Below are 25,207 nucleotides of genomic sequence, written 5' to 3' on the forward strand. Positions count from 1 at the left end.
AGACAGAAGTAATATAATTTACCACATTAACAGACTAAAAAGAAGAAAAACCCACATCATATCAGTAGATGCAGAAAAAGATTTGGTAGAATTCAATGCTTAGTCATGATAAAACTCCCAGCAAATAACTTTCTCAGCCTGATAAAGAACATCCACAAAGAATCTACAATTATCATACCTGATAGTGAAACTGCTTACCTTAAGATTGGTGAACACTACAGGGATTTCTGCTGTTACCACCTCTATTCAGCATTGTACTAGACATTCTAGCCAGCGCAATAAAGCAAGAAAAAAAGCACACATCTTGGAGAGAAGTTTTTATTCTTGGATAACATGATTATGTATATATAAAATCCTAAAGAATCTACAACAAAAGAACTAATCAGTGAGTTTAGTAAGTTTGTAGGATACAAGACCAGATCTACAAATGTCTTATGTGTTTCTATATATTAGCAATGCACAATTGGATATTGAACCTAAAAAAAAATTAAAAGGAGACCTAAGTAAATGGAGAGAAAAATCTTGCATGTGGAACAGAAGAATCAATATTGTTAAGATGTTAGGTTTTCCCAAATTGATCTGTGGGTCCAATCACAGTAAAAATCCAAACAGATGGTATTGAGAAAATGAATAAGCTCTTCTAAAGTTTATGTGGAAATACAGATGACCAAAAAACACCCAATAGGTTTTTTTGTTTTTGTTTTTGTTTTTCGAGACGGAGTTTCACTATTATTGCCCAGGCTGGAGTGCAGTGGTGTGATCTCAGCTCACTACAACCTCCGCCTCTTGGGTTCAAGCAATTCTCCTGCCTCAGCCTCCGAGTAGTTGGGATTACAGGCATGCGCCACCACGGCCGGCTAATTTTGTAATTTTAGTAGAGACAGGGTTTCTCCATGTTGGTCAGGCTGGTCTCGAGCTCCTGACCTGAGGTGATCTGCCTGCCTTGGCCTCCCAAACTGCTGGGATTACAGGTGTGAGGTCAACAGTTTTGAAGAAGAACATAGCCAGAAGTTTGGAGGCCTCATACTGCCCGATTTCAAGACTTACTAAAAAGCTGCAGGAATGAAGACCGTAGGTATTGGATACAGATACACATACAGAATAGAAAGTTCAGGAGTCGACCTACACATATATAGGTAATTACTTTTTAATGAAGATGCTAAAATCAGTGGGGAAGAGATTTTTTGTTTGCTTTTCAACAAAATAGCACTGGAACACATGCAAAGAAAAAAAAAATCTTGACTCTGTCCATATAACATATGCAAAAAATAACTTGAGCTTCCAGAGGAAAAAACAGGAAGATATCTTATTGATCTTGGCTTAGTAATTTCCTAAATAGGACAAAAAATCTATAAACTATAAAAGAAAAATTTGATAAATTGAATTTTATCAAAAATTTTAAAATATGCTCTTTAAAAGATATTAAGAAAATAAATATCTAAGCCAGAAGTTGTGACAAAATATTTGCAAAAGCTTGTATCTGATAAAGGACTTGAATTTTTTTTTTTAAAGTTTACTGTTTAATAAGAAAACCAATTTTTAAAAGGCAAAAATTTGAACAAATACTTTACCAAAGATTATATATAGATGGCAAATAAGCACATGCAAAGACTCTTATGATCATTAGTCAGTAAGGAAATAAATATTAAAAGCACTCTGAGGTAACAGTATACATCAGCTAGAATAGGCTGCTCTTGGTGATGCAAAATGGTGCAGCCATTTTGGAAAAACAGTTGGCAGTTTCTTATAAAGTTAAACATATGGTTACTTACCATAGCACCCATCCTTCCCACTCCTAGGTATTTATCTAAGAGAAACATTTGACCTCACAAAGTATGTGCGAAATATTCCTAACAGCTCTAGTTATAATAGTTTACAACTAGAAGGAACTCCAATGTCCATCAGTTGGTGAATGGATAAATAAATTGGGGTACATTGATCGCATGGAATATTGCTCAGCAACTACTGATACTGATACAGACAACCAAATAGATGAATCTTAAAAGCATTGTGCTAAGTGAAAGAAGCCAGATAATCACACTACTTACTGATTGATTCAGTTTTGAAACTCAGGGAAAGGAAAAACGACAGCAATGGAGAGCAGGACAGTAGTTGCTACGATGTCAGTAGATGGGGGAGGAGTGCAAGGGCACTTTGTGTGGCGATGGAAATGTTCTAGAGCATGATGGTGGTGGTGGTGGTTACTTGACTTTATGTTTGTGAACACTAAAGTCTGTGCTCAAGATTTACACTCCTGACTACACCCTTCCTAAGTATCACAATAGGTAGTTTCTGTGGAAGGGTACCAAAAATGGCAAGTACATTAACCAGAATTGAACATTTTCACAGTGCAGCCACAGACTAAGATATCTCCATGTTATATTCCAAGCCCAGTTACCAAATGCCCATCCATCTAGATGGTTCATCTGACTGTTATTGTTTCAGTTCTAGGAAATGAGAAGGAATCGTCTAGATTTATGGTGGTGTGAATTTGTTGAATATGTGTTGCATATAGTCTGACCAGTTCTTTTTTATTTGTCTTACTTGATAGGAGTGTGAAACCAAGATTGCACAAGAGATAGCCAGTCTTTCAAAAGAGGATGTTTCCAAAGAAGAGATGAATGAAAATGAAGAAGTTATAAATATTCTTCTTGCTCAGGTAACCTAAAATATTTTTCTCTATTTTGCAAGACTCTTAGTGGTCATTTAAAAATAATAACTTGAGAAGCTCTACTACAGATGTGAATCTTTTAACCAAAATTATAACGTGATTTTGAGGGCCTGTATCTGTTTTATTTGGCACTTCCTTTATTTTGTGTTTGTTAAAATGTTCAGTTATGGTGAAAGAAACTACCTTATATTCAGTAATGACTCCTAAGGGCAATGGACTAAGCCTTACTCGTTCTAGGTGCTTAATCTAATTTCGTCTACACACAGATCTCAGTTATAGTCTTTTCCCTAATTTACAGATTAGTAGTACTTATTCCATATTAGTGAGATCAGACTTTTAAAAATATTTTTAAAACTGTTGTACCTGACCTTACAAAGTCTGGGATTCTTGAAATGTAAAATACAGATTTTATCTAATAGTTGTTGCTAAACAACACCTTTTAGATATTTTGATTTTATTCTTTGCAGGTGAAAGTCAATTGTTGGAGGCAAATTGTCTTATTAGTCCCTCATTGATTTAACGGATACCTCTTTCATGCCTACTGTATTCCAGTCATAGAGCTAAAGATGAGCTCATTTCTTTCTGAATTTCTCAAGTCAGCCTTATTTTGTTCTGGAAATTGCTAGAGTTTAATCAGAAAGGAATGAAGTTCTAGGCTCTGACAGCATTGTGTCTAGGCTTTCAGAAACTCATGAAAGTGGCTTACCTAAAGCCTAATAGGTTTCAGTCCTTCTCTGTCACTTCTGAAACATGCGTTGTTTTGCCTAGCAGGAACACATAACTGTTTTCCCCTGAGGAAAGGATGAAGTCCCAGATTATGTCTTTGTTTCAGGGTTTTTCAGTCTGGTATTTGTTGGAATGTTAGCTTTAGAATCTTAGCTTTAGAATTAGCTTTAGAATGTTAGCTTTGGAATGTTATTGAGAATGGAATGCGGAGGTACAGGAAAGACATCTGTGTGTTCAAAAACATTTGAGCAATACTGTTGTCTTTCATCTCCGGGAGAGAGGTTCACAGTGCTGTTGGTGGTTGTGGGTAGTTCATTTTGGCATGGTAAGTACTTACCCTCTCAGTACCTGCTCGTTTGGAAGGAACGTCTGCACCCAGCTCCTCATCCCCATAGCTACCTTCTGTTTCTCCCTAAGTTTTGTCTGTCTTGTTCTTTTCTCTAGGTTGGAGGGGCTTTCTAGATCTTGGGCAGATAGGGGTTTTTTCCCCATTCTTTTAATAAGACTGGTGACCTTATCAGTCTTAGAAGTGAATATTCTGGTAAAGCAGAATATTGAATATTGACTATTTAAATACCTTTGGGCCAGGCATGGTGGCTCATATCTGTAATCTTAGCACTTTGGGAGGCTGAAGTGAGCAAATCACTTGAGGTCAGGAGTTTGAGACCAGCCTGGCCAACATGGTGAAACCCTGTCTCTAGTAAAAATATAAAAATTAGCCAGGCATGGTGGCAGGTGCCTGTAATCCCAGCTATTCAGCATCTGAGGCAGGAGAATCACTTGAACCCAGGAGGCGGAGGTTGCAGTGAGTATACCACTGCACTCCAGCTTGGGTGACAGAGTGAGACTGTTTCAAAAAACAAATAAACAATGAGAAAAAAAAAAAAAAAAAAAACCTCTGAGGACTTTAAAGAGGATGGTGGCTTGTGGAAAGGAGAAAAACTTTCTGTGATCTCTCCTTTACTCTGATCTACCTTAAAATTAACACTAACATCAGCCAGACATCTCATGGATCCTTCTTTTCCTAGTGACCATATCAAATGTCGCTGCATACACCTACTTTCCTGAGAGATGGGGAGGGATTAAGAGTGGGAAACTAAAGCCAATTTCATCCCTCGTGCCTGGCTTCTTCCCGTGTGTGGGCTTCATGGGGCTTTTGCAGTAGGAGGATGTGAAGTTCCTGTGTGGCATTTTGTTATTGAGAAAACTCTAGTCGTTCCCCTAAAATAACTTTACCTTTTCTCAAAGAAGCCTCTTCTTGACCCTAATGAAATAGGATGTTTTTGGTTGTGAAGTACATAACTCACGTTCAGCACTCAATGGGGCTCAAGAATTCAGGGCAACATGGGAGACCCCAAACAAGTGACATTTCCTGGAGTAAAACTCAGAGGTGTTCACCAGTGATCATTATTTCAGGAGAATGAGATCCTGACTGAACAGGAGGAGCTCCTGGCCATGGAGCAGTTTCTGCGCCGGCAGATTGCCTCAGAAAAGGAAGAGATTGAACGCCTCAGAGCCGAGATTGCTGAAATTCAGAGGTAAAGGAAAGCCAAGGGTTTTGAGGCTTCTGAGAATGTTTCTTTAAATATAAACATAATTGTTTTATCTCTCAGACTTTCCTACAAAAGTATTAGGCATGTGAAATTAATCATCTTTAAGTTTCTTATTTATCAGGTCTTGAGAATGGTTTTATATTGAGGAGACTTATGAAAATAGGGTAAATGTAAAAGGAGGTCACAGACAAGCATGCCCAGTAACGCCTTCCTTTGTCTCTCGCCTTTGCAGTCGCCAGCAGCACGGCCGCAGCGAGACTGAGGAGTACTCCTCTGAGAGCGAGAGTGAGAGTGAGGATGAGGAGGAACTGCAGATCATTCTGGAAGATTTACAGAGACAGAACGAAGAGCTGGAAGTGAGTTTTGGGGGGAAGTAGCCAAAAAAGCATACTAACTTTCAGAAAGTTGTAGAGACCACATATTTACCCTCAGAATTGTCCTTTTTCTTGATTGCCAGCTGGGAGGCTGAGTAGAGAGGAATTTAAGGGATGCCTCACAGAGTGTCTGTGGGACACGAGCTAAGTTCTGGCTAAGGAGATGGCACCTGTGTGTCTTCCTCAGGCTGTGAAGTGGCATTCCATGACTTTAGTATGATATGTAGACCTTTCTCCTGAAGTAAAGGCAAGCCTCACTTTACTGTGTCAGCTTGAGCAGCTTTGAATGACCTAGCCTCTGTTCCCAGAGAAGGTGAACAGCAAAATCAGTGCTAGTGACAGAAGGGACAGTCTCTCAAGTCTCTCTATGGGTTTCTCAGAGTTTCTCTTGGCCTAAACCTGAGAGGCAGCAGGTGAGAGGGAATCGCAGCAATAAAGGTCTAGATCACAATTCCCCTTCTTACCCCAAATAAAATATCTGAGTAAAGATTGAGAGAAGACATCCTCTTCATAGAAAAGAGTCTAAGGACAGAGGGACAGCTCTGTGTCCCTCATTTGGGTTCCTTTAGTGGCTGCTGCGAACCAGACTTACACCCTGCATAGAAAAGCAAAATTCCATACACAGCCACCCTGCACAGGAATCCTCTGCTGAGCCTGCGATCAGGGCTCAGAGTCAGCCACAAAGGCTCAAGGCAGAGACCCTTGCTGCAGCAGGAGTGTGCTGTGGGAGGAAGCCCTGCAGGTGCTGAGACCAGGGTTGCTGGAGCTCCTGTTCAGAAAGGCCTCACATTGGCACCGCTGTTCTTTTCTTAACATTTTAAGATCATATTAGTAGGGAAATGGAATCCAGAAGTATTGTATTTGGGGCGTAGGCTGAACTGCTGTAACAAAGAGAATAACATAGTGGTTTAAACAAGATGATGCCTCGTGTGGCAGGCAGTCCAGCCCATCATCCTCCACACCAGTTTTTTCCAGCAGTCCAACGTGGCTGCTCTGTCTTACCGCTCTTAGCAGGACTAAGTCAGCAGGGAAGGGAGCAAGGCATGCCCGGTCACCAAGGCAGGGTGCATGCGTGGCGCTCAGCGCTTGTGCTTACGTCCTCTTCGCAGAGCCTAGTCCATGCCACACTCACGCAAGGGAGGCTGGCACCAATCACAGAGTGGAGGCCACAGCAGGAAAGGCTGTTGCTGTTCCGTAGTACCTACACTTTGCCCAGTATGTCCAGATGATTTAGAAGTGATAGTAATTTTCTGTAGTTTGATTTGAGTAGGACATTTCAGAATTAAAGTAATCCCATTCACAAAAGACAAAGGATATTCACCTTTGAAACAAATTTAGTTTTTTATCTGATCTCTAACTCTCCTCTCTAATTGCTACTAAAATTTCTTTTATTTTCTCCTTAAGCGCTGTTCAGAAATCAGTTCAAAATGTTATATAAGTTGTCTATTTTAAACACTAGGATACTGAATTATTAAAATAATGGTTTTCTGCTGGCACATGGTTGCGTTTCTCTCCTGTAATCAGGAGCAGGGTTTCTAGCCTCACATTCTGAGGAGTCATGTGGCTCACTGTGCATTCTGATTGTGTTTGTCTTCTGTTTCACAACCCATTGACTTTAACAAAACGAGATTGCTCTGTAGGAAGCCCTTGCTAACTGCGGTCTGCTCCTGAGAAATCGTCGTCCTCTGACATCCTTAAATGATAACTGCCCTTTCTGTCATTCCCAAAGATAAAGAACAATCATTTGAATCAAGCAATTCACGAGGAGCGTGAGGCCATCATCGAGCTGCGAGTGCAGCTCCGGCTGCTCCAGATGCAGCGAGTCAAGGCCGACCAGCAGGCACAGGAGGACGAGGAGCCCGAGTGGCGTGGGGGTGCCGTCCAGCCGCCCAGAGATAGCGTCCTTGAACCGAAAGCAGCTAAAGAGCAGCCAAAGGCAGGCAAGGAGCCGGCGAAGCCATCGCCCAGCAGGGACAGGAAGGAGACGTCCATCTGAGCAGCTTGCGCGGCCATCCGGAGTCTGCGAGACTGAAAGGACCTGTGCATCTTACTGTAACCCGGGGGCCAGGCTGGCTCTCTCGCTGTACATTCTGTAAAGGTGTCTTCTTCTCTTCTCAGACTCTTCCTCTGTTACATGTCTGACTCCTTCACGTCAGGCTCAGGTTCCGTGGGAGGATGAAGCAGTGGACGCATTGTGGGCTTTAGGGACAGATGAGTTTTCCAGATAGTGTCAGCTTATTTGAAGATTAATTTTCTTTGTTAACTTAAAAATAACTATTTTAACCCTTGAGTGGCTTCTTTTTAAACCAAAAATTGTCTTTCTTTGCTTTTTTATCACAGCAGAATCAGGATCTCTTTTTTCATTCAAGGGGGAACCACACCAGGTCAGCGCTGTGCCTGCTGTGGCTGCCACGAGCCGCTCCTTCCGGGATCTCTGGTACCGTCACTCTTGCTTGTGCCTTCCACACCTTCTCGGTGCAGATCCCTATGGGGGAGCTGCCTCACAGTCTCTGGCCAGAGTGGCACCTGGTGGGTGTTCCCTGGCCCACCCTCCTAACTCCTTCTGCAGTTCTAAACCACAGTCCATAAGCCCGAGTCACCAGGATGGCCTCTTTGGCCATAGACAGGGGCTGCCTGTGGAGCCTGCCCACCTGCCCCTGGCAGGACAGGCCTGCGGAGAGGAGGCCGCCCATTCCCGCCAGTTCCTCACTGCGGGGACCAACAAAGGTCTTCTCACGGGGTTGGTCAAAGGTAGTCACCTTGGCCTGGTGCATCCACAGAGGATGTTGCTCAAACCAGAAGTCTTTTAAATGACTGACCTTCCTTAAAAACAGAATGACTCTGATTGCTTGCTTGGGCTAGAATGTACACGTCTCCTTGCCTGAATAAGCCATATATATTCTCTTAAACAAAAGTTTGAAATGATCCATATCGTCTTGGTGAACCTACTGGTGGACTCCCAGTTGACAAGATTGAGCAATAGAAAAAATTCCTTTCCTTTGAATGATAGCTGTGATTCACCCCGCCCCATTTTCTTGTTTCTGGTCCATCCGATGAGACGGATGCTCTGATGCTCTGAGGCTTCTGGGAGGCCGGGCTCTGGAGGCAATGTGCTGCAGTCACACTGTGTCAAGAGTGAACAGCACCGCGACAGGCCAGGCTCGTGGCTCGGAAGACAAACCCCACACACATTCAAGGGGATGAAAACAAACCCCACACGAGGGCTCTCTCCTCCTCCTCCTCCTCCTCCTCCTAGGTAGTATTTATTTTCAGCACCTGTTTGATGCAGTTTTTAATCCTCTACCTATTGCACTGTTGTGACTCGTTGGCCATTATTTGATTTTTGTACGGAAAAAAGCTTTGTTATAGAAATCAGCATACTATTTTTTTAAATCTGGAGAGAAGATATTCTGGTGACTGAAAGTATGGTCGGGTGTCAGATATAAATGTGCAAATGCCTTCTTGCTGTCCTGTCGGTCTCAGTACATTTACTTTATAGCTGCTGGCAATATCAAAGGTTCCTTTTCTGTTTGTGTAAACTCTAATTTCTATCAAGGTGTCATGGATTTTTTAAATTAGTATTTCATTACAAATGTCTCACATTGGTTAACTAATTTTTGCCAGGACCATTATTGATCAAGCAAATAAATTCAACAGCCATTTGGGAAAAAGAAAAGCTTCGAGTTTTTTGTACACATTCTTCCTGTGAAGAGATTGAGCACCCTGCGGCTGCCGAGGAGTTGGTTGAGGCACTTCTTCAAGGCCAAAGGGGAACACAGTGTTTGGTTTTCAGCTCACTTTGCACCCCTCACCTCTGCAGGTGTGGGGAGCACCCCAGACCCCTGGCATGCATGCTGGCATCAGCCTGCCACCCTTCCACAAACCCTTGCTGCTGTGGAGGGAACCTGTGTTTGCAAAACCCAGTGGACTGGGTTGGGTCTGCGGTCTGAGCCGCTCCTGGCTCTAGTGGGAACTGCACACAAGTCCACTGGCCTGGCTTGGCCCCAGGCATTGCAATTTACAGACATTTGCATTTCACACGGTAAATGACGACTCAGCACAGCCAACCATAATTAACATGTCTGGGATAGACTGGTCTAGAATAAAAATGAAGTTTCCATTGCTTTTTTTGCTTTAAAAATTCCACAATTAAAATATCTGTCATTGAAAGCTCAGACAAACAGCTGACTTCTCTGTTTTGTGTAGTTAGATCTACAATGTTAAATTTATATAGCTAAGCTCACCTTGATGGAAAGTCTCAAATGCCCTGATACGGTACAGTTAACAGTGGGCATCTGGAGATAATGGGGTGTGAGACCTGAGGTCATCTCCTGAGATGGGCTCTAGTGCTGCGTGATCTTTTTCTTTCCACTGGAACTATTTCTGTGCTGAAGAGCACATTTCTTGCTATGTTCTAGGATATCCTAAGAATAAACACACCTTCTGAGTCCAGCCAGCCTAAGCAAGATGCAGCCTGGGCTTTCTGGAGCTCTCTAAGGGGATGTGCACCCGACCCATGTCTGCAGCTTCAGCCCCAGCACCATGCAAGGATCTGGCCCATGACTCTCGAGGGACAGAGGGAAAAGCCTGAGTCAATTAGCAGGTGAAGGCTTCAGAGTAAGATCCTGCAGCTTTTAGGGAAGGTGGGTGGTACCCCTGGAATGTTCTAGACTAGAGCCCAGGAGACCCAAGAGACATGATAGCAAGCCTGGGCAGAGGAGGGGGCAGAAAGGCCCTTAAATGCGACACATAGGGGCTCTTTTGCCGAGCAGGGAGAGTGCTGTTGTCCATTACATGCCAGGGGCCCCGAGCCTGCGAAGTGATGGATGCACTTTCTCTGCAGTCTGATGACTTTGCTGTCACTAGCCAAGCATGACAACAGGAGGTGTTTCACTTCAGCCCCAGCAGATTTCGGGCATCCCTCTGCTCTCACCACCTAGTTCAGGCATCGGGGTGCTGTGACCGGTGTTGTGCTGAGCGTCGGGGGTGCTGTGACTGGGCATTGTGCTGAGCGTCGGGGGGGCGGTAACCAGGCGTTGTGCGCTGAGCTATTCCTGTTCCTGGGTCTCGTGCTAGAAACTGGCTTCTAGAGAAACAATGCGGGTACTGGGAGGAATGTGGACTTTGGTGAGGAAAGTCTTTTTTTGATAGTTTGGCCTTTTTTGGAGACAGTCTCACTCTGTTGCCCAGGCTGGAGTGCAGTGATGTGATCTTGGCTCACTGCAACCTCCACCTCCCAGGTTCAAGCAATTCTGTAGTAGCTGGGACTACAGGCACCCACCACCACCATGTCTGGCTAATTTTTTTGTATTTTAGTAGAGACAGGGTTTTACTGTATTGCCCAGGCTGGTCTTGAACTCCTGAGCTCAGGCAGTCCACCCACCTTAGCCTCCCAAAGTGCTGGAATTAACAGGCATGAGCCACCACGCCCAGCCTAGGCAGGAAAGTCTTGAGTCTCGGTTTCTTCATAACCTTCAAAAGCAAGTCTTGTTGAACTTCAGTTTTCTCATTGGTAAAATGAGAGAGATAATCTTGACTTCCAAAGGATGCTTAGATAAATAATGGCTGGTAAGTACCTAGTTGTAGGGCTTTTAGCATCATACTCCAATTCATTTTCCCTACAGGACATGATCTGTGACTTAGTCATCATGTTAATAATATTAAACTTTATAGTGCAGAGATGAGTCAGGAAAGAAAGAACCAAGCATTCTTTTAACATGCAAGTTTCATTGCCCAGCCTTGAGGCCCAGCTACAAAATAAGCTGTGGCCCGACTGCCCACCTATCATTTTACAGATAGGAGACTGAGGCTTGAAGCAGTGACATGGCCTGCGTGGATCACTGTTGCCCCCACTGTCGTGCACATCCCTGAGACTGAGGGAATGAACTGTTTGTGGAGGCTCCCTGGGCACAGAGGTTTCCGTGGGATCAAAATTGCTGCATCTGGGAGGGAAAGCAGGCGTGATCTGTCTGATTTGTACGCACCAGCGGGGCACCTGTCTGCAGGGCTAGAGCCTGGGGTCCAAAATGTGACTACTAAACACTGCAGCTACAATTAGAGCAAGAAGCTTCTCTTTGGAAGGGCAGCTCTAGCCTTCTGAAAAAAGTCACACCCACAGTTTTTGAGTTTTTCATGTGAGGATAAAAAAACCTTATATCCCATTACTACTGTTAAGATTGTTTCAGTGACAGAGAGCAGGATATATCCCATTACTACTGTTAAGATTGTTTCAGTGACAGAGAGCAGGAAGAGAGAAGGAATGGGAAGTTCTCTCGAATGAAGAGGCATGAGCTCTGCCTCCTACATACTGCACCACAGCCTGGCAAGACCAGGAAGGAACTCCCTGAAGGAGCCATGGTGGAGAGCTCGCCAGGCTCACACCTGTCCACTTAGACTGACCTTGCTGTAGGGAGGCCATGTAAGGTACAGGACTTACTCTTACATCTGAATTTCCGGATCAATGATGGATTCTTTTTTTAACTTTTTTTTTTTTTTTTTTGAGACATGGTTTCACTATGTTAGTCAGGCTGGTCTTGAACTCCTGACCCCAAGTGATCCACCGGCCTCAGCCTCCCAAAGTGCTGGGATTACAGGCGTGAGCCACCACGCCCGGCCAATGATGGATTTTTTTTTTAGTGTAACTGTTAAGTATGTCACACACAACTGCAATTGAATTGAGTGTCCTGTATTTTGACTTGCTAACTCTGTCCACATTGTGAAAAGGTGACTGTGATCTTGAGTGCTGCACAGGTAAGGAGTCGTTACTATTTGAGGGAAACAGAGCGTCCAGGAGAACGTAGGGCAGAATCCAAGCTGCTGAAGGGATCAAGTAGGTCCAGCTGGGGAGGGGAAGGAACAACTCAGCATTGACAAGATTTGGCTCTTTGCCTTAAAATTGTGGGGACATTCACTAAGCAAGTGTAGAGCCTGATACTGATCCCCACAGGCTGCCTACCACTCACAAAGGGACACAGCTTGCTAGTAAAAGACTGTGAGCCAAGCAGCTGGATCTGGGGCAGCTGTGCTGTCCACGACAGACCCTGGCTGCCGCTAGGGTAGCAGTGATGCTGCAGCAGCCACTACGGCCACAACAAATTGTGATCACCACAAGCTCCGACTACCACCAGTGGTCATGTGGGCTTTGACACGTAGCGTTTGAAAATGCTGATTTGCAGTTGAGGAAGTAAAATATAAATAGTAAATGTTTAAAATCTCTGATCACTGTGGGTTAAGATACCAAGATTATGCAGAGTTTAATGTGGTAAAGGTAAAGTCCTATACCAACAGATTTTATTATGGCTTCAGAGTCTGAGGAAGGCCAGGTCTCTTACCCCAAGACCTATGGAATCTGAATCTGCATTTGAACAAGGTCCCCAGGTGAACTACATGTTAACTTTTGAAAAACAGGCACCAGGCTGGGTGCCTGTAATCCCCGCACTTTGGGAGGATGAGGCAGGTAGATCATGAGGTCAGCAGATCGAGACCAGACTGACCAACATGGTGAAACCCTGCATCTCTTAAAAATACAAAAATTAGCCGGGCATGGTGATGTGCACGTCTAATCCTAGCTACTCGGGAGGCTGAGGCAGGAGAACTGCTTGAACCCAGGAGGCAGAGGTTGCAGTGAGCTGAGACTGCACCATTGCACTCCAGCCTGAGCAGCAAGAGTGAGACTTCATTTCAAAAAAAGAAAAACAGGCACCCTTCTAAATATTCAACATTTCACTAGATACTTAAAAGCCACAAAACAACAACAACAACAACAACAACAAAAGGAAAATTCTCAGTGAATTATCACCCAGGAAAGTCAGCCAGCGGTCTTACAGTGTCCACCTGTTGTCCCTTGGCATTTTGCCCAGCCAGTGGGGAAACCCCTATTCTAGCATGAGCTTGCTAGGGCTCCCCTTTCCTTGGAGAGGCCCTCCTGTTTGCTCCCTCTCCCTCCCCGCAGCATCTGCCTGTGGCATGTTCCCTGCAGAATTTCCTCGTCCATGCTGTATTGTTCAGGGTGCTGGAGAACCAGCTCACACTCTGCTGTCCACAGCTGGGCATCTCCTCGGGATCTGGAGCAACAGGACAGTGTGGTCCCACACCGGAGCGTGGCTCAGAAGTCTCTGATGAGGTGGCGGCTCGTCCCATGGAACAACTGAAAATACTACTCAGTAGCTGTCTTGTATCCAGCTAGTAACAATTACTGGTAATATTAACCCTAAAAAGTAGATGGGGTGAAATACTCATGGTAAAATTACTAAAAACTGCAAGTAATCTTGTCAACTCTAAATCAGCAAAATTTGTCCTAAAAAAAGACATGGTAGAATTGAAACCCATAGCTATGCTGCAAAACATCACATGGACCGAAAGTGGATTATTGATCATTTGTCAAGTTTTCTAAAAAGAATTCTTAAGGAAAATAATTTTACAAGATAAAACTGAAACTCTCGTCTGGGTGCGTTGGCCTACACCTGTAATCCCAGCACTTTTGGACACTGAGGCGGGTAGATCACCAAGAGTTTGAGACCAGCCTGCCAACATGGAGAAACCCAGTCCCTACTAAAAAAAAATTCAAAAATTAGCCAGGCATGGTGGTGTACACCTGTAATCCCAGCTAGTTGGGAGGCTGAGGCAGGAGAGTTGCATGAATTGCATGAACCTGGGAGGCAGAGGTTACAGTGAGTTGAGATCCTACTACTGCACTCCAGCCTGGGCAATAGAGACTGTGTCTCAAAAAGAAAAAAAACACAAACCCCACACACACACTAAAAGTGTTATTAAATTCCTATAAAAATGGATAAAGGAATTAAACTGGCTTAGTAGAAGTCACTGCACAAAATACTTTTTTTTTTTTTTTTTTTGAGACAGTCTCACTCTGTTGCCCAGGCTGGAGTGCAGTGGTCTTGGCTCACTGCAACCTCCACCTCCCACGTACAAGGGATTCACCTGCCTCAGCCTCCTGAGTAGATGGGATTACAGGCAAGCCCTAACACGCCTAGCTAATTTTTGTGTTTTTAGTAGAGATGGAGTTACACCACATTGGCCATGCTGGTATTGAACTTTTGACCTCAGGTGATCTGCCCACCTTGGCCTCCCAAAGTGCTGGGATTACAGGTGTGAGCCACCACACCCGGCCCAAAATACCTTTCATAAAAATTTATGGTTGGAGGCTGGGCGCGGTGGCTCACGCCTATAATCCCAGCACTTTGGGAGGCTGAGGCAGGTGGATCACAAGGTCAAGAGTTCGAGACCATCCTGGTCAACATGGTGAAACCCTGTCTCTACTAAAAATACAAAAATTAGCTGGGCATGGTGGTGCATGCCTGTAGTCCAGCTACTCAGGAGACTGAGGCAGGAGAATTGCTTGAACCCAGGAGGCGGAGGCTGTGGTGAGCCGAGATCGCACCATTGCACTCCAGCCTGGGTTAACGAGTGAAATTCTGTCTCAAAAAAAAAAAAAAAAAATTATGGTTGGAATTTTTGTTTACAGTCACAATGTTCTCAAAGTCAAAACTGCCATATTCTGTTCACAAAATTTCCTCCGTTTTGGAATTTCTGGTATAAGAAGAGTTGGGCCTTCTTCCCACCCTACTTATACCAGGATCTGGTTTTCTAGTGAGAGGCACATCGACTCCCTAAGCCTGACCCCTCCAGGTCACTTAAAAACCATGCCCCACACACACCACGCACAGGCACTCCACATGTAACACCCCCCACACGCTGCACACGAACATGTGTGCACATCTAGCTTTTAAAGGCTGGAGACGGGAATCAGAGAAAATAGCAACATACACTACATTGTGTTTTTACACATTTATTTTCAGACTCAGTTTCTTCTATGGTTTGAGTCATTAAAGAGGCCATTTGCTTGGCTTTGAATTGCTGGGACTTTCCTTCTTGCTGGTTCACTGCTTCGGAATCCTCCACAGAAACATGACCACATGTTCCAGTGCCTGACAGTTTACAGGCTTGCTGCCTCCCCAAAGCCCCTGCCTGTCCTGTGCTCCCCACTAAGCACCTGCCTGGCCCTTCCACCCCACACTAAGCATGGCTGTTTTGGCATCAGCTCCCCTCGAAATAAGTCACCCCTATGTAACATGGGACCTGCACCAACCAGGTATGAAAACGAAGGAGTTCAGGAAATGCCACGTCAATGTTTGCCACACTGGACTTAACTGAGGGCAGTTGGGGAATGGCAAATGCTGGAAGGGGCTTTCTCTGGACATCTTCATCTGCTCAAAGACAGATCCTCCAGAAGGACCTCAACTGTCATGAACCCCTCCCTGGGAACCCGAATCACCAGGGAACCAAAAGCTGACATGTCACACCTGGATGCTCTGTTGCAGACTGTCACCTGTTCTTCCGAGGGCTTATTAATCTTTCCCAAAGGTCATTTACCCTCTCCTCAGTTGCCCCCATCCCTTTCGCTGTCCCCTGTGAAGGGAGTACTGAAGCTTCTCCACCTCACTGGGTTTGGAGGTTATTGGTTCTTCATTCAATGTGATGCCCCCATACATGTGAAAAGTTTATCTAAGCTCTTCTGTTAACCTGCCTACTGTCAGTTTATTTTGGACTCAATTACTGAAGCCTAGGGGGTAGAGGGAACTGTCTTCCTTCCCCTTCAAGAACCACCAGTGCCACACCCACCCAGAGGTTGAAGAATCATCTGTGACTCAACACATTGCCAGTTTGGAGTTAGAGGTTTCTAGAAAGCATCACAGAACTATCTGGTCATGTACCAGAAATGTAGCTACTCCTCGAGCCAGCCCTTCAACAGTCTAGCAGCAAGTCTGTTCCCTGGAGTTTGGGAGAAATCAGGGAGGGAAGGAGGAACTCACTACTGAGCTTCCACCTGTCACAACCTGCAAGCACACCTTTCCCAGGAGGGAGGGACAGCAGAGATCATAAGTGCTGTGACCCCGGATCCAGCCAGGCCAGGCAGAAAGTGGGGCCCCACATGAACCACACCACCAAGTGGAAGGGCCTGCTGAGGAGACTGGGGGCAAGCAGAGAAGGAATTTCCGGCTGTGACCAAGCAGTGCCTAAAAACCTATTTTAGAAAGTATGGCTTTCCTCTTCATCCTTTGCTGCTCAGAAGTTCTATGACATCGAAGATTATCTTCTAAGACTAGCCACCCACAAAAACTGGAAGCATTCCCTTGGAAATCTGGCACTAGACAAGGATGCCCTCTCTCACCACTCCTATTCAATATAGCACTGGAAGTTCTAGCCAGAGCCATCAGGCAAGAAAAATAAATAAAGGGTATTCAAATAGGAAAAGAGGAAGTCAAATTGTCTCTATTTGCAGACGACATGATTGTATATCTAGAAGACCCCATCGTCTCAGCCCACAATCTCCTGAAACTGATAAGCAACTTCAGCAAAGTCTCAGGATACAAAATCAATGTGCAAAAATCACAAGCATTCCTATACACCAATAACAGACTTAAAGAGAGCCAAATGAAGATCGATCTGCCATTCACAATTGCCACAAAGAGAATAAAATACCTAGCAATACAACTAACAAGGAACATAAAGGACCTCTTCAAGGAGAATTATAAACCACTGCTCAACAAAATAAGAGAGGACACAAACAGATGGAGAAACATTCCATGTTCATGGTTAGGAAGAATCAATGTTGTGAAAATGGCCATACTGCCCAAAGTAATTTACAAATTGATTCCATGCTATCCCCATCAAGCTACCAATGACCTTCTTCACAGAACTGGAAAAAGCCACCTTAAACTTCATATGGAACCAAAAGAGAGCCCACATAGCCAAGTCAATTCTAAGCAAAAAACAAAGCAGGAGGTATCATACTACTGGACTTCAAACTATGCTACAAGGCTACAGTAATCAAAACAGCATGGTACTGGTACCAAAACAGAGATATAGACCAATGGAACAGAACAGAGGCCTCAGAGGTAACACAACATATCCACAACCATCCAATTTTGGACAAACCAGACAAAAGCAATGGGGAAAGGATTCCCTGCTTAATAAATGGTGTTGGGAAAACTGGCTAGCCATGTGCAGAAAGCAGAAACTGGACCCCTTCCTGACACCTTACACTAAAATTAACTCCAGATGGATTAAAGACTTAAACGTAAGACCTAACACCATAAAAACCCTAGAAGAAAATCTAGGCAAAACCATTCAGGACATAGGCGTAGGCAAGGACTTCATGACTAAAACACCAAAAGCATTGGCAACAAAAGCCAAAATAGACAAATGGGACCTAATCAAACTCCACAGCTTCTGCACGGCAAAAGAAACAGTCATTAGAGTGAATTGGCAACCAACAGAATGGGAAAAAATTTTTGCAGTCTACCCATCTGACAAAGGGCTGATATCCAGAATTTACAAAGAACTAAAACAGATTTACAAGAAAAAAACAAGCCCATTCAAAAGTGGGCAAAGGATATGAACAGACACTTTACAAAAGAAGATATACATGAGGCCAACAAACATGAAAAAATGCTCATCACTGGTCATTAGAGAAATGCAAATCAAAACTACATTGAGATACCATCTCACGCCAGTTAGGATGGCGATCATTAAAAAATCTGGAGACAACAGATGTTGGAGAGGATGCGGAGAAATAGGAACACTTTTACACTGTTGGTGGGAATGTAATTAGTTCAAGAACACTGTGGAAGACAGTGTGGTGATTCCTCAAGGACCTAGAAACAGAAATTCCATTTGACCCAGCAATCCCATTACTGGGTATATATTCAAAGGATTATAAATCATTCTACTATAAGGACACGTGCACACGAATGTTCATTGCAGCACTGTTTACAATAGCAAAGACCTGGAACCAACTGAAATGCCCATTGATGATAGACTGGACTGGGAAAATGTGGCACATATACACGATGGAATACTATGCAGCCATAAAAAATAATGAGTTCATGTCCTTTGCAGGGACTTGGAAACTGGAAACCATCATTCTCAGCAAACTGACACAAGAACAGAAAATCAAACACTGCATGTTCTCACTCATAGGTGGGTGCTGAATGATGAGAACACATGAACACAGGGAGGGGAGCATCACACACTGGGGTCTGCAGGGGGGAAACAGGGGAGGGGCAGCAGGGGGTGGGGAGTTGGGGAGAGATAGCATGGGGAGAAATGCCAGATATAGGTGATGGGGAGGAAGGCAGCAAATCACACTGCCATGTGTGTACCTATGCAACAATCTTGCATGTTCTTCACATATACCCCAAAACCTAAAATGCAATAAAAGAAAAAAAAAGTCAAAATAAAGATTTAAAAAAAAAAAAAAAAAAAAAAAAGACTAGCCACACAGTATTAAATACCCTCAAAGACAGCTTACCACCTTATTTTTATATCGTGAAAGGAAAAATTGTGAATACTAGTTGCTGTTTCCACTTTCATCTTGTTGGGGATTTCCAGATTTCTTGGCTTTATACTGGCTTTGGAATCCCAGCTCCCTCCCTTAGGAGATCCTGTGTAAGTAGAGGCCACATGTGAGACAGGACCCAGGACACCTGTCGCACACAGGCTGGCTCCTGCTGCCAGGAACATGCCCGCCTCACCTCACCTTCTTCAGAGCAGCTACAGAAGGCGTCATGGCAAGTACTAAGAGTTGAAATGAAGAGGGTGACACTCCAATCTTACTTTGAATTCTATTAGTCTTCACACTGGAATGCCTTGACGGCAGGAGGTGAAGGCTGTCAATGCAGGTGTCTCTTGGATTCAGTGCCATTGAAATATTTACAAGTGCAGTGTACTCTTCGGAGCACTTTGGAACCTAACTGGGGTGTCAAAGGATGTCCCTTGGTAGGACAGGCTGCATGAAGGCTGCAGAGTGGAATGGGCTTTTTGCATTTTTAACTTTACAAGGTGCTCTAGTGCACCTTAAATTCAAGTTCTTTATCCCCAAATACACCATGTTAGCATAGCCACTGCTTTTAAAAAATATTGCTATCAGTCTATGATACTAATGCAATTTACAGAATTGAAATACTGGGTGCCAAAAGTATATAATAACAGAGAATATGCAGCTCAAACATGAGGCTAAATCAAGGTCAGGTCTTCCTCTGATGCTGCTTTCAGAGGCCTTTGGAGACCACCCGCACCCTTCACAGCTGCTCCCCAGCCCTGCCCCCATTACCCGCTTCACATATTACCTATGCATTTATCTATTCATTTGAACATCCTTCCCAGTGGGATTTGTTCACCCTTATATTTGCAGTGTGTAAATATCTGGGTTATAATGCAAAAAGCAGCAGCCAAAGGCTTACTTGTAATAGTGTAGACAGGAGGCAGCCCATGTATTCCCAAATCCCATACTGAAGTTCAAAGGAACTTATTTTGACTTACTGAGGAGTCCCTGCTGGCTGAGTAAATAAAACCAAAACTCACAGAAGCACCAGGGGACTCAAGCCGAGGTTTTCAAACCGGGCTGACAGGAACATCGAACATATATACACATAGCACTTTACATATATACACATAGCACTTTACATATATACACATAGCACTTTACATATATACACATAGCACTTTACAAACCACCTTCAAACAGGATCTCATTTCCCTGTAAAGCAACCCTGTGAGAAACAGGGCAGGTTTTACTAATTCCCATTTTACTGATGAAGAAATTGAGACTCAGAGATGCTTGACTATGTCTCAGGAGCTTCAAGGCAACCCCCACTGCCGTCTTCAGTGGGGTGTGTCCAAGCTGCGCCAGACATTTGGCACCCACTTGCCCTTGGGGCTGCGGGCAGGAGCAGGAAGAACACCCAAGAGGCACCTGCTACTGCCAAGAGCAAAACCCAACCCCAGGGACAAAGGCAGATTAAAAGAAACTAATAAACTAGTTAAAAGACAAATATTTTAATCTAGTTTCCCCATTTTAAACTAAATCATTAATACAGGTCACAAATTGCATTTATTTGTAGACATCTAGAAAACAATCAAAAGTGTATATATCTTTCTCTATAGATCTTATTAATAAATTTTATTTGGACAAGAGAACTTGTGCCACAACAGTTTAAACAGCATGATTAAAGACTGCAGCACTCCCAAGAGTGGTCACAGATATGTACAGTATGTGAAGAAGTTGCACCTTAGAGCCGATCATGATCAAGTTAAAAACACCTGACATATAGTATACGTCTAATAAATTTCCTTCACGTCATGACCAGCATGAAAAAATCAGACACAGACACTCAGCAACCATTCTGTAAATGTGTACAGCAATATGCTGTACTTAAGAGTTAAAGTCAATCCTACTTTCATGTTAGCATCAAGCCCTTAGGAGAAGTAAAAAAACCTTTCCCATTTACATACATCAGAAACGATTCACACACAGGGCTGGGCTGGACAGCTGGCCACAGAACCCAGCAGGTCCTTGCCTGGGAGAGAACATTTAGGGCTGATACTGAAGGTCTCTTTCACATCCGGGCACATGTCTGCCTTCAGCTGTAAGAATTTCATTTGTTGGTTGTTAAATAAAACCAGGAGAAAGCAATGCAGGTCTCTGGGAATCTCATCCCTTCCATAAGGAAAATGCTCTGCCAATTCAAGTTTCATTCAGTCAGGAAGACGGAAGGATTTAAGGCTTCGGTGACAATTATAATCCTCTGAGAAATTATTTCCCCTTAAAGTCAAGATAAGATAATAGTGTGTTTACTGTACTTTCTCTTGACTCTTAAAATCCCTGGTATTGGGTATAGGCAACTTGCACCTGCAATTCAGTCTGCAGGAGAGGAAAGCCTCTCCTCCCCCGAAAGCTATCCCAGGTCACATGCGTGTGGAACGCCTGCTGAACCTCAGCTCTCATGGAAGCAGGAAAGACACTGAGATTCAAGCCTAGTAAGTTGAGGATGCTGTGCTCATGGCATCTTCAGAGATTTTGGTATTGGCAGGGTGGATGCTTGCAAAATACTTGACGTCGCTGTCACGGTCCATCTGAAGAGCCATGATGGTCTGCTCCACAGCCTCCTGGTGGCAGCTGGCAGAGGCCAAGAAATAGTCTGGAAATGACACATGCACGGGACAGATGAAACCAGTGTAATGGAACATATCAGAGTTCTGTCAAGTATGAGTATAAACAGTTCTTAGTCATTATAAAACAGGACATTTCTACAAGTACACACAGAAGCCACATTGAAACATAAAGAGTAATCCAAGCTGATTTGTTATAGGAAGAAAAAGTGCCAGAATAAAAAGATTTATGAAATTTATCTTGTTTTCATAAGACTAAGTCTCGTGATATTCAATGACAGCTAAGGAATATTAAATGACTAAACAGATGAAAACATCACACTTCTTAGATATTAAGTAGCAGTAAAAGAAAAACACTTCCAAATGCCAACTATGAAAAAAAAAAAGCAATATTCATTTGTCCTTATTCTTTGACATCTACTACAAACTTCTTTACGTGCTTCATTCATGCATTCAACTATATTTATGAAGTGTTCTGGTGGGGGTAGGTTAAAATAAATAAACCACTTTGAATCTTGAAGAGATTATAATTTCCAGCAAAACAAATACTATGGGGCATCTGTTTCTCGCCTAAGGAAAGAAGGGAGAGCAAACACAGGTCCAGCCCCACACTGGAGACTGCAAGTGGCGGGCTGCCAGGCAATAATTTGCACGTAAAGAGAATACCCAATTTTAAAAACTTAAGTTTTAGGCTGGGCGCAGTGGCTCATGCCTGTAATCCCAGCACTTTGAGAGGCCAAGGAAGGCAGATCATATAAGGTCAGGAGTTCGAGACCAGCCTGGCCAACATGGTGAAACCCCATCTCTCCTAAAAATACGAAAATTAGCCAGGCATGGGTGGCTGTAATCCCAGTGACTGGGGAGGCTGAGGCAGGAGAATCGCTTGAACCTGGGGGGCAGAGGTTGCAGTGAGCTAAGATCACCCCACTGCACTCCTTTTCGAGACTCTGTCTCAAACAAACAAACAAACAAAAAAACCCACTAAGTTTTACATTTTAAAAATGATACATGTCCACGATAAAAACACTCCTACTAGAACAGTAGAGGACTAATTAAAAATCCCTTTAATCTTCCACATCCTCTTGAGAGAACCACCAGAACAACTAAAATATTTCCTTCCACCAGATTGTTTTCTTTGAGCAGATAATACTTCTACTTTGGTATGTGTTGGTCCAGCACAGTCCACAGATATCATTCCCTACTCACACGCTGCTTCTAGTAGAGCCACTACCTACCTTTTTCTAGTAGAGTTTGTCTTAATGTCTTTGCAAGAAGTACTCGCACATTAGGAACCCTGTCGTTTGCTAAGGTTAGCAGATGCGGCATCAGATGCACAGCAAACTGGTCCATTGGAAGGCAGTCATCCTCAATGACAGTCTGGGGAAAAGAAACAGCTGCTCTAGGCTTCTCTGCCGATGCAGTCAAAAACTCAACTACTGGCTAATAAAATCTTTGAGTGACCGCAGGTACAAATTTTAGGTACTGCTTTTTAACCAAACTTCCAGGTACTTGGGAACTCAAATCAAAAATTACCTAATTAACTGCCCACATGGACAGACACAGTTTATAAGCTGCTCTACAGAGACCTAGAGTGTTCATTCACTCTATCATTTTCAAATCTGTGCTCTGGGTCCCAGACATGACACCCTTCTAGTGGGAACTGTGGTATGGTATATGTGTGCACAGTATGTGTGTAGTGTGGTACATGTATGTATGCATGTATATACGCAGTTGGGAACATGCATGCATGGATGTGCAGTGTGAAATGTACATATGCACACGTCTGTATAGGACAGAACATGCACATACATGGGCATGTGGTATGTGGTGTGTAACATGCACGTATGTAAGCATGTGGGGTGTGAGTGGTGCACATCAGTGTTAGAAGGGGCTTGGCTGGCAAAGAGGGGCCAGCAGATATCCAATAATGAAGGCAGATGATCCTATAAACAGCCAGGCTACCATAAGGCTCTGTTCCTTAAGAATAAGGAAGAGGGCAAGATTACAGAATAGGAACAGCTCTGGATTGTAGTTCCCAGCAAAAACGCAGAGGCTGCTGCAGGTGATCCCCAGGCAAGCAGGGTCTGGAGTGGACCTCCAACAGTCCTACAGCCGGGGGGGCCTGACTGTTAGAAGGAAAACTAAGAAACAGAAAGAAATAACTTCATCAGCAACAAAAAGGACGTCCACTCAGAGACTCCATCTGAAAATGACCAACCACAAAGACCACAGGTAGATAAATCCGCAAATATGGGAAGAAACCAGTGCAAAAAGGATGAAAATACCCAAAACCAGAACACCTCTCCTCCTCCAAGGGATCACAACTCCTCACCAGCAAGGGAACAAGGCTGGATGGAGAATTAGTCTGACGAATTGACAGAATCAGGCTTCAGAAGGTGGGTAATAAACTTCTTTGAGCTAAAAGATCATGTTCTAACCCAACGCAAAGAAACTAAGAACCTTGGAAAAAGGTTTGACGAAATGCTAACGAGAATAAACAGCTTAGAGAGGAATATAAATGAATTGATGGAGCTGAAAAACACAGCACGAGAACTTCAAGAAGCATACACAAGTTTCAACACCTGAATCGACAAGCAGAAGAAAGGATATCAGAAGTTGAAGATCAACTCAATGAAATAAAACAAGAAGGCAAGATTAGAAAAAAAAAAGAGTAAAAAGAAACCAACAAAGCCTCCAAGAAATACGGGACTATGTGAAAAGACCTAATCTGCGTTTGATAGGTGGACCTGAATGTGATGGAGAGAATGAATCCAAGCTGGAAAACACTCTTCAGGATATTATCCAGGAGAACTTCCCCAACCTAGCAAGGCAGGCCAATGAAGTCCAGGAAATACAGAGAACACCACAAAGATATTCCTCAAGAAGAGCAACCCAAAGGCACATAATCCTCAGGTTCACCAGGGTTGAAATGAAGGAAAAATAAAGGGCAGCCAGACAGAAAGGTTGGGTTACCCACAAAGCGATGCCCAACAGATTCAAGTGGGTCTCTCAGCAGAAAGCCTATAACCCAGAAGAGAGTGGGGGCCAATATTCAACATCCTTAATGAACTTTCAACCTAGAATTTCATATCCAGCCAAACTAAGCTTCATAAGCGAAGGAGAAATAAAATCCTTTATGAACAAGCAACTGCTCAGAGATTTCATCACCACCAGGCCTGCCTTACAAAAGCTTCTGAAACAAACACTAAACATAGAAAGGAACAACCAGTACCAGCCACTCCAAAAATGTACCAAATGGTAAAGAGCGTCGACATAATGAAGAAACTGCATCAACTAACAGGCAAAACAACCAGCTAGCATGAAAATGACAGGATTAAATTCACACATAACAATATGTTAATGGGCTAAATGCCCCAATCAAAAGACAGAGACTGGCAAATTGGATAAAAAGTCAAAACCTATCAGTGTGCTGTATCTGGGAAACCCATCTCATGTGCAAGGATACACACAGGCTCAAAATAAAGGGATAGAGGAAGATCTATCAAGGAAATGGAGAGCCAAAAAAAAAACGGGAGTTGCAATCCTATTCTCTGATAAAATGGACTTTAAGGCTGGGCGCGGTGGCTCACGCCTGTAATCCCAGCACTTTGGGAGGCCAGGCGGGTGGATCATGAGGTCAAGAGATCGAGACCATCCTGGTCAACAAGGTGAAACCCCGTCTCTACTAAAAATACAAAAATTAGCTGGGCATGATGGTGCGTGCCTGTAGTCCCAGCTACTCGGGAGGCTGAGGCAGGAGAATTGCTTGAACCCAGGAGGCGGCGGTTGCGGTGGGGCGAGATTGTGCCATTGCACTGCAGTCTGGGCAACAACAGTGAAACTCCGTCTCAAAAAAAAAAAAAAAAAAATGGAATTTAAACCAACAAAGATCAAAAGAGACAAAAGAAGGACAT

At 43.7% G+C, this 25,207-nt stretch overlaps 2 protein-coding genes across 6 annotated transcripts in view; one reads left to right on the forward strand and one right to left on the reverse strand.

The window, feature by feature from the left end:
* Positions 1–9,497, forward strand: part of RALBP1 (ralA binding protein 1) — a 65,757-nt gene extending 56,260 nt beyond the window's left edge. For both annotated transcript variants that reach the window (XM_032293382.1, XM_032293383.1), the window contains exons 7-10: positions 2,552–2,659; positions 4,814–4,935; positions 5,183–5,306; positions 7,054–9,497. In XM_032293382.1, the coding sequence (XP_032149273.1) occupies positions 2,552–2,659; positions 4,814–4,935; positions 5,183–5,306; positions 7,054–7,320 (621 nt within the window). In that variant the 3' untranslated portion in view covers positions 7,321–9,497. The remainder of the gene's footprint in view (positions 1–2,551; positions 2,660–4,813; positions 4,936–5,182; positions 5,307–7,053) is intronic.
* Positions 9,498–20,161: 10,664 nt separating this feature from the next.
* The window catches only part of PPP4R1 (protein phosphatase 4 regulatory subunit 1), an 83,270-nt gene continuing 78,224 nt past the window's right edge, over positions 20,162–25,207 (reverse strand). For all 4 annotated transcript variants that reach the window (XM_032293386.1, XM_032293385.1, XM_032293388.1 and 1 more), the window contains exons 19-20: positions 22,529–22,670; positions 20,162–21,322 (exon numbers count right to left, since the gene is read on the reverse strand). In XM_032293386.1, the coding sequence (XP_032149277.1) occupies positions 21,159–21,322; positions 22,529–22,670 (306 nt within the window). In that variant the 3' untranslated portion in view covers positions 20,162–21,158. The remainder of the gene's footprint in view (positions 21,323–22,528; positions 22,671–25,207) is intronic.

This window comes from Sapajus apella, unplaced genomic scaffold (assembly GCF_009761245.1).
Source record: "Sapajus apella isolate SASKATOON/1434 unplaced genomic scaffold, GSC_monkey_1.0 scaffold29, whole genome shotgun sequence".
NCBI classification, from domain to species: Eukaryota; Metazoa; Chordata; class Mammalia; order Primates; family Cebidae; genus Sapajus; species Sapajus apella.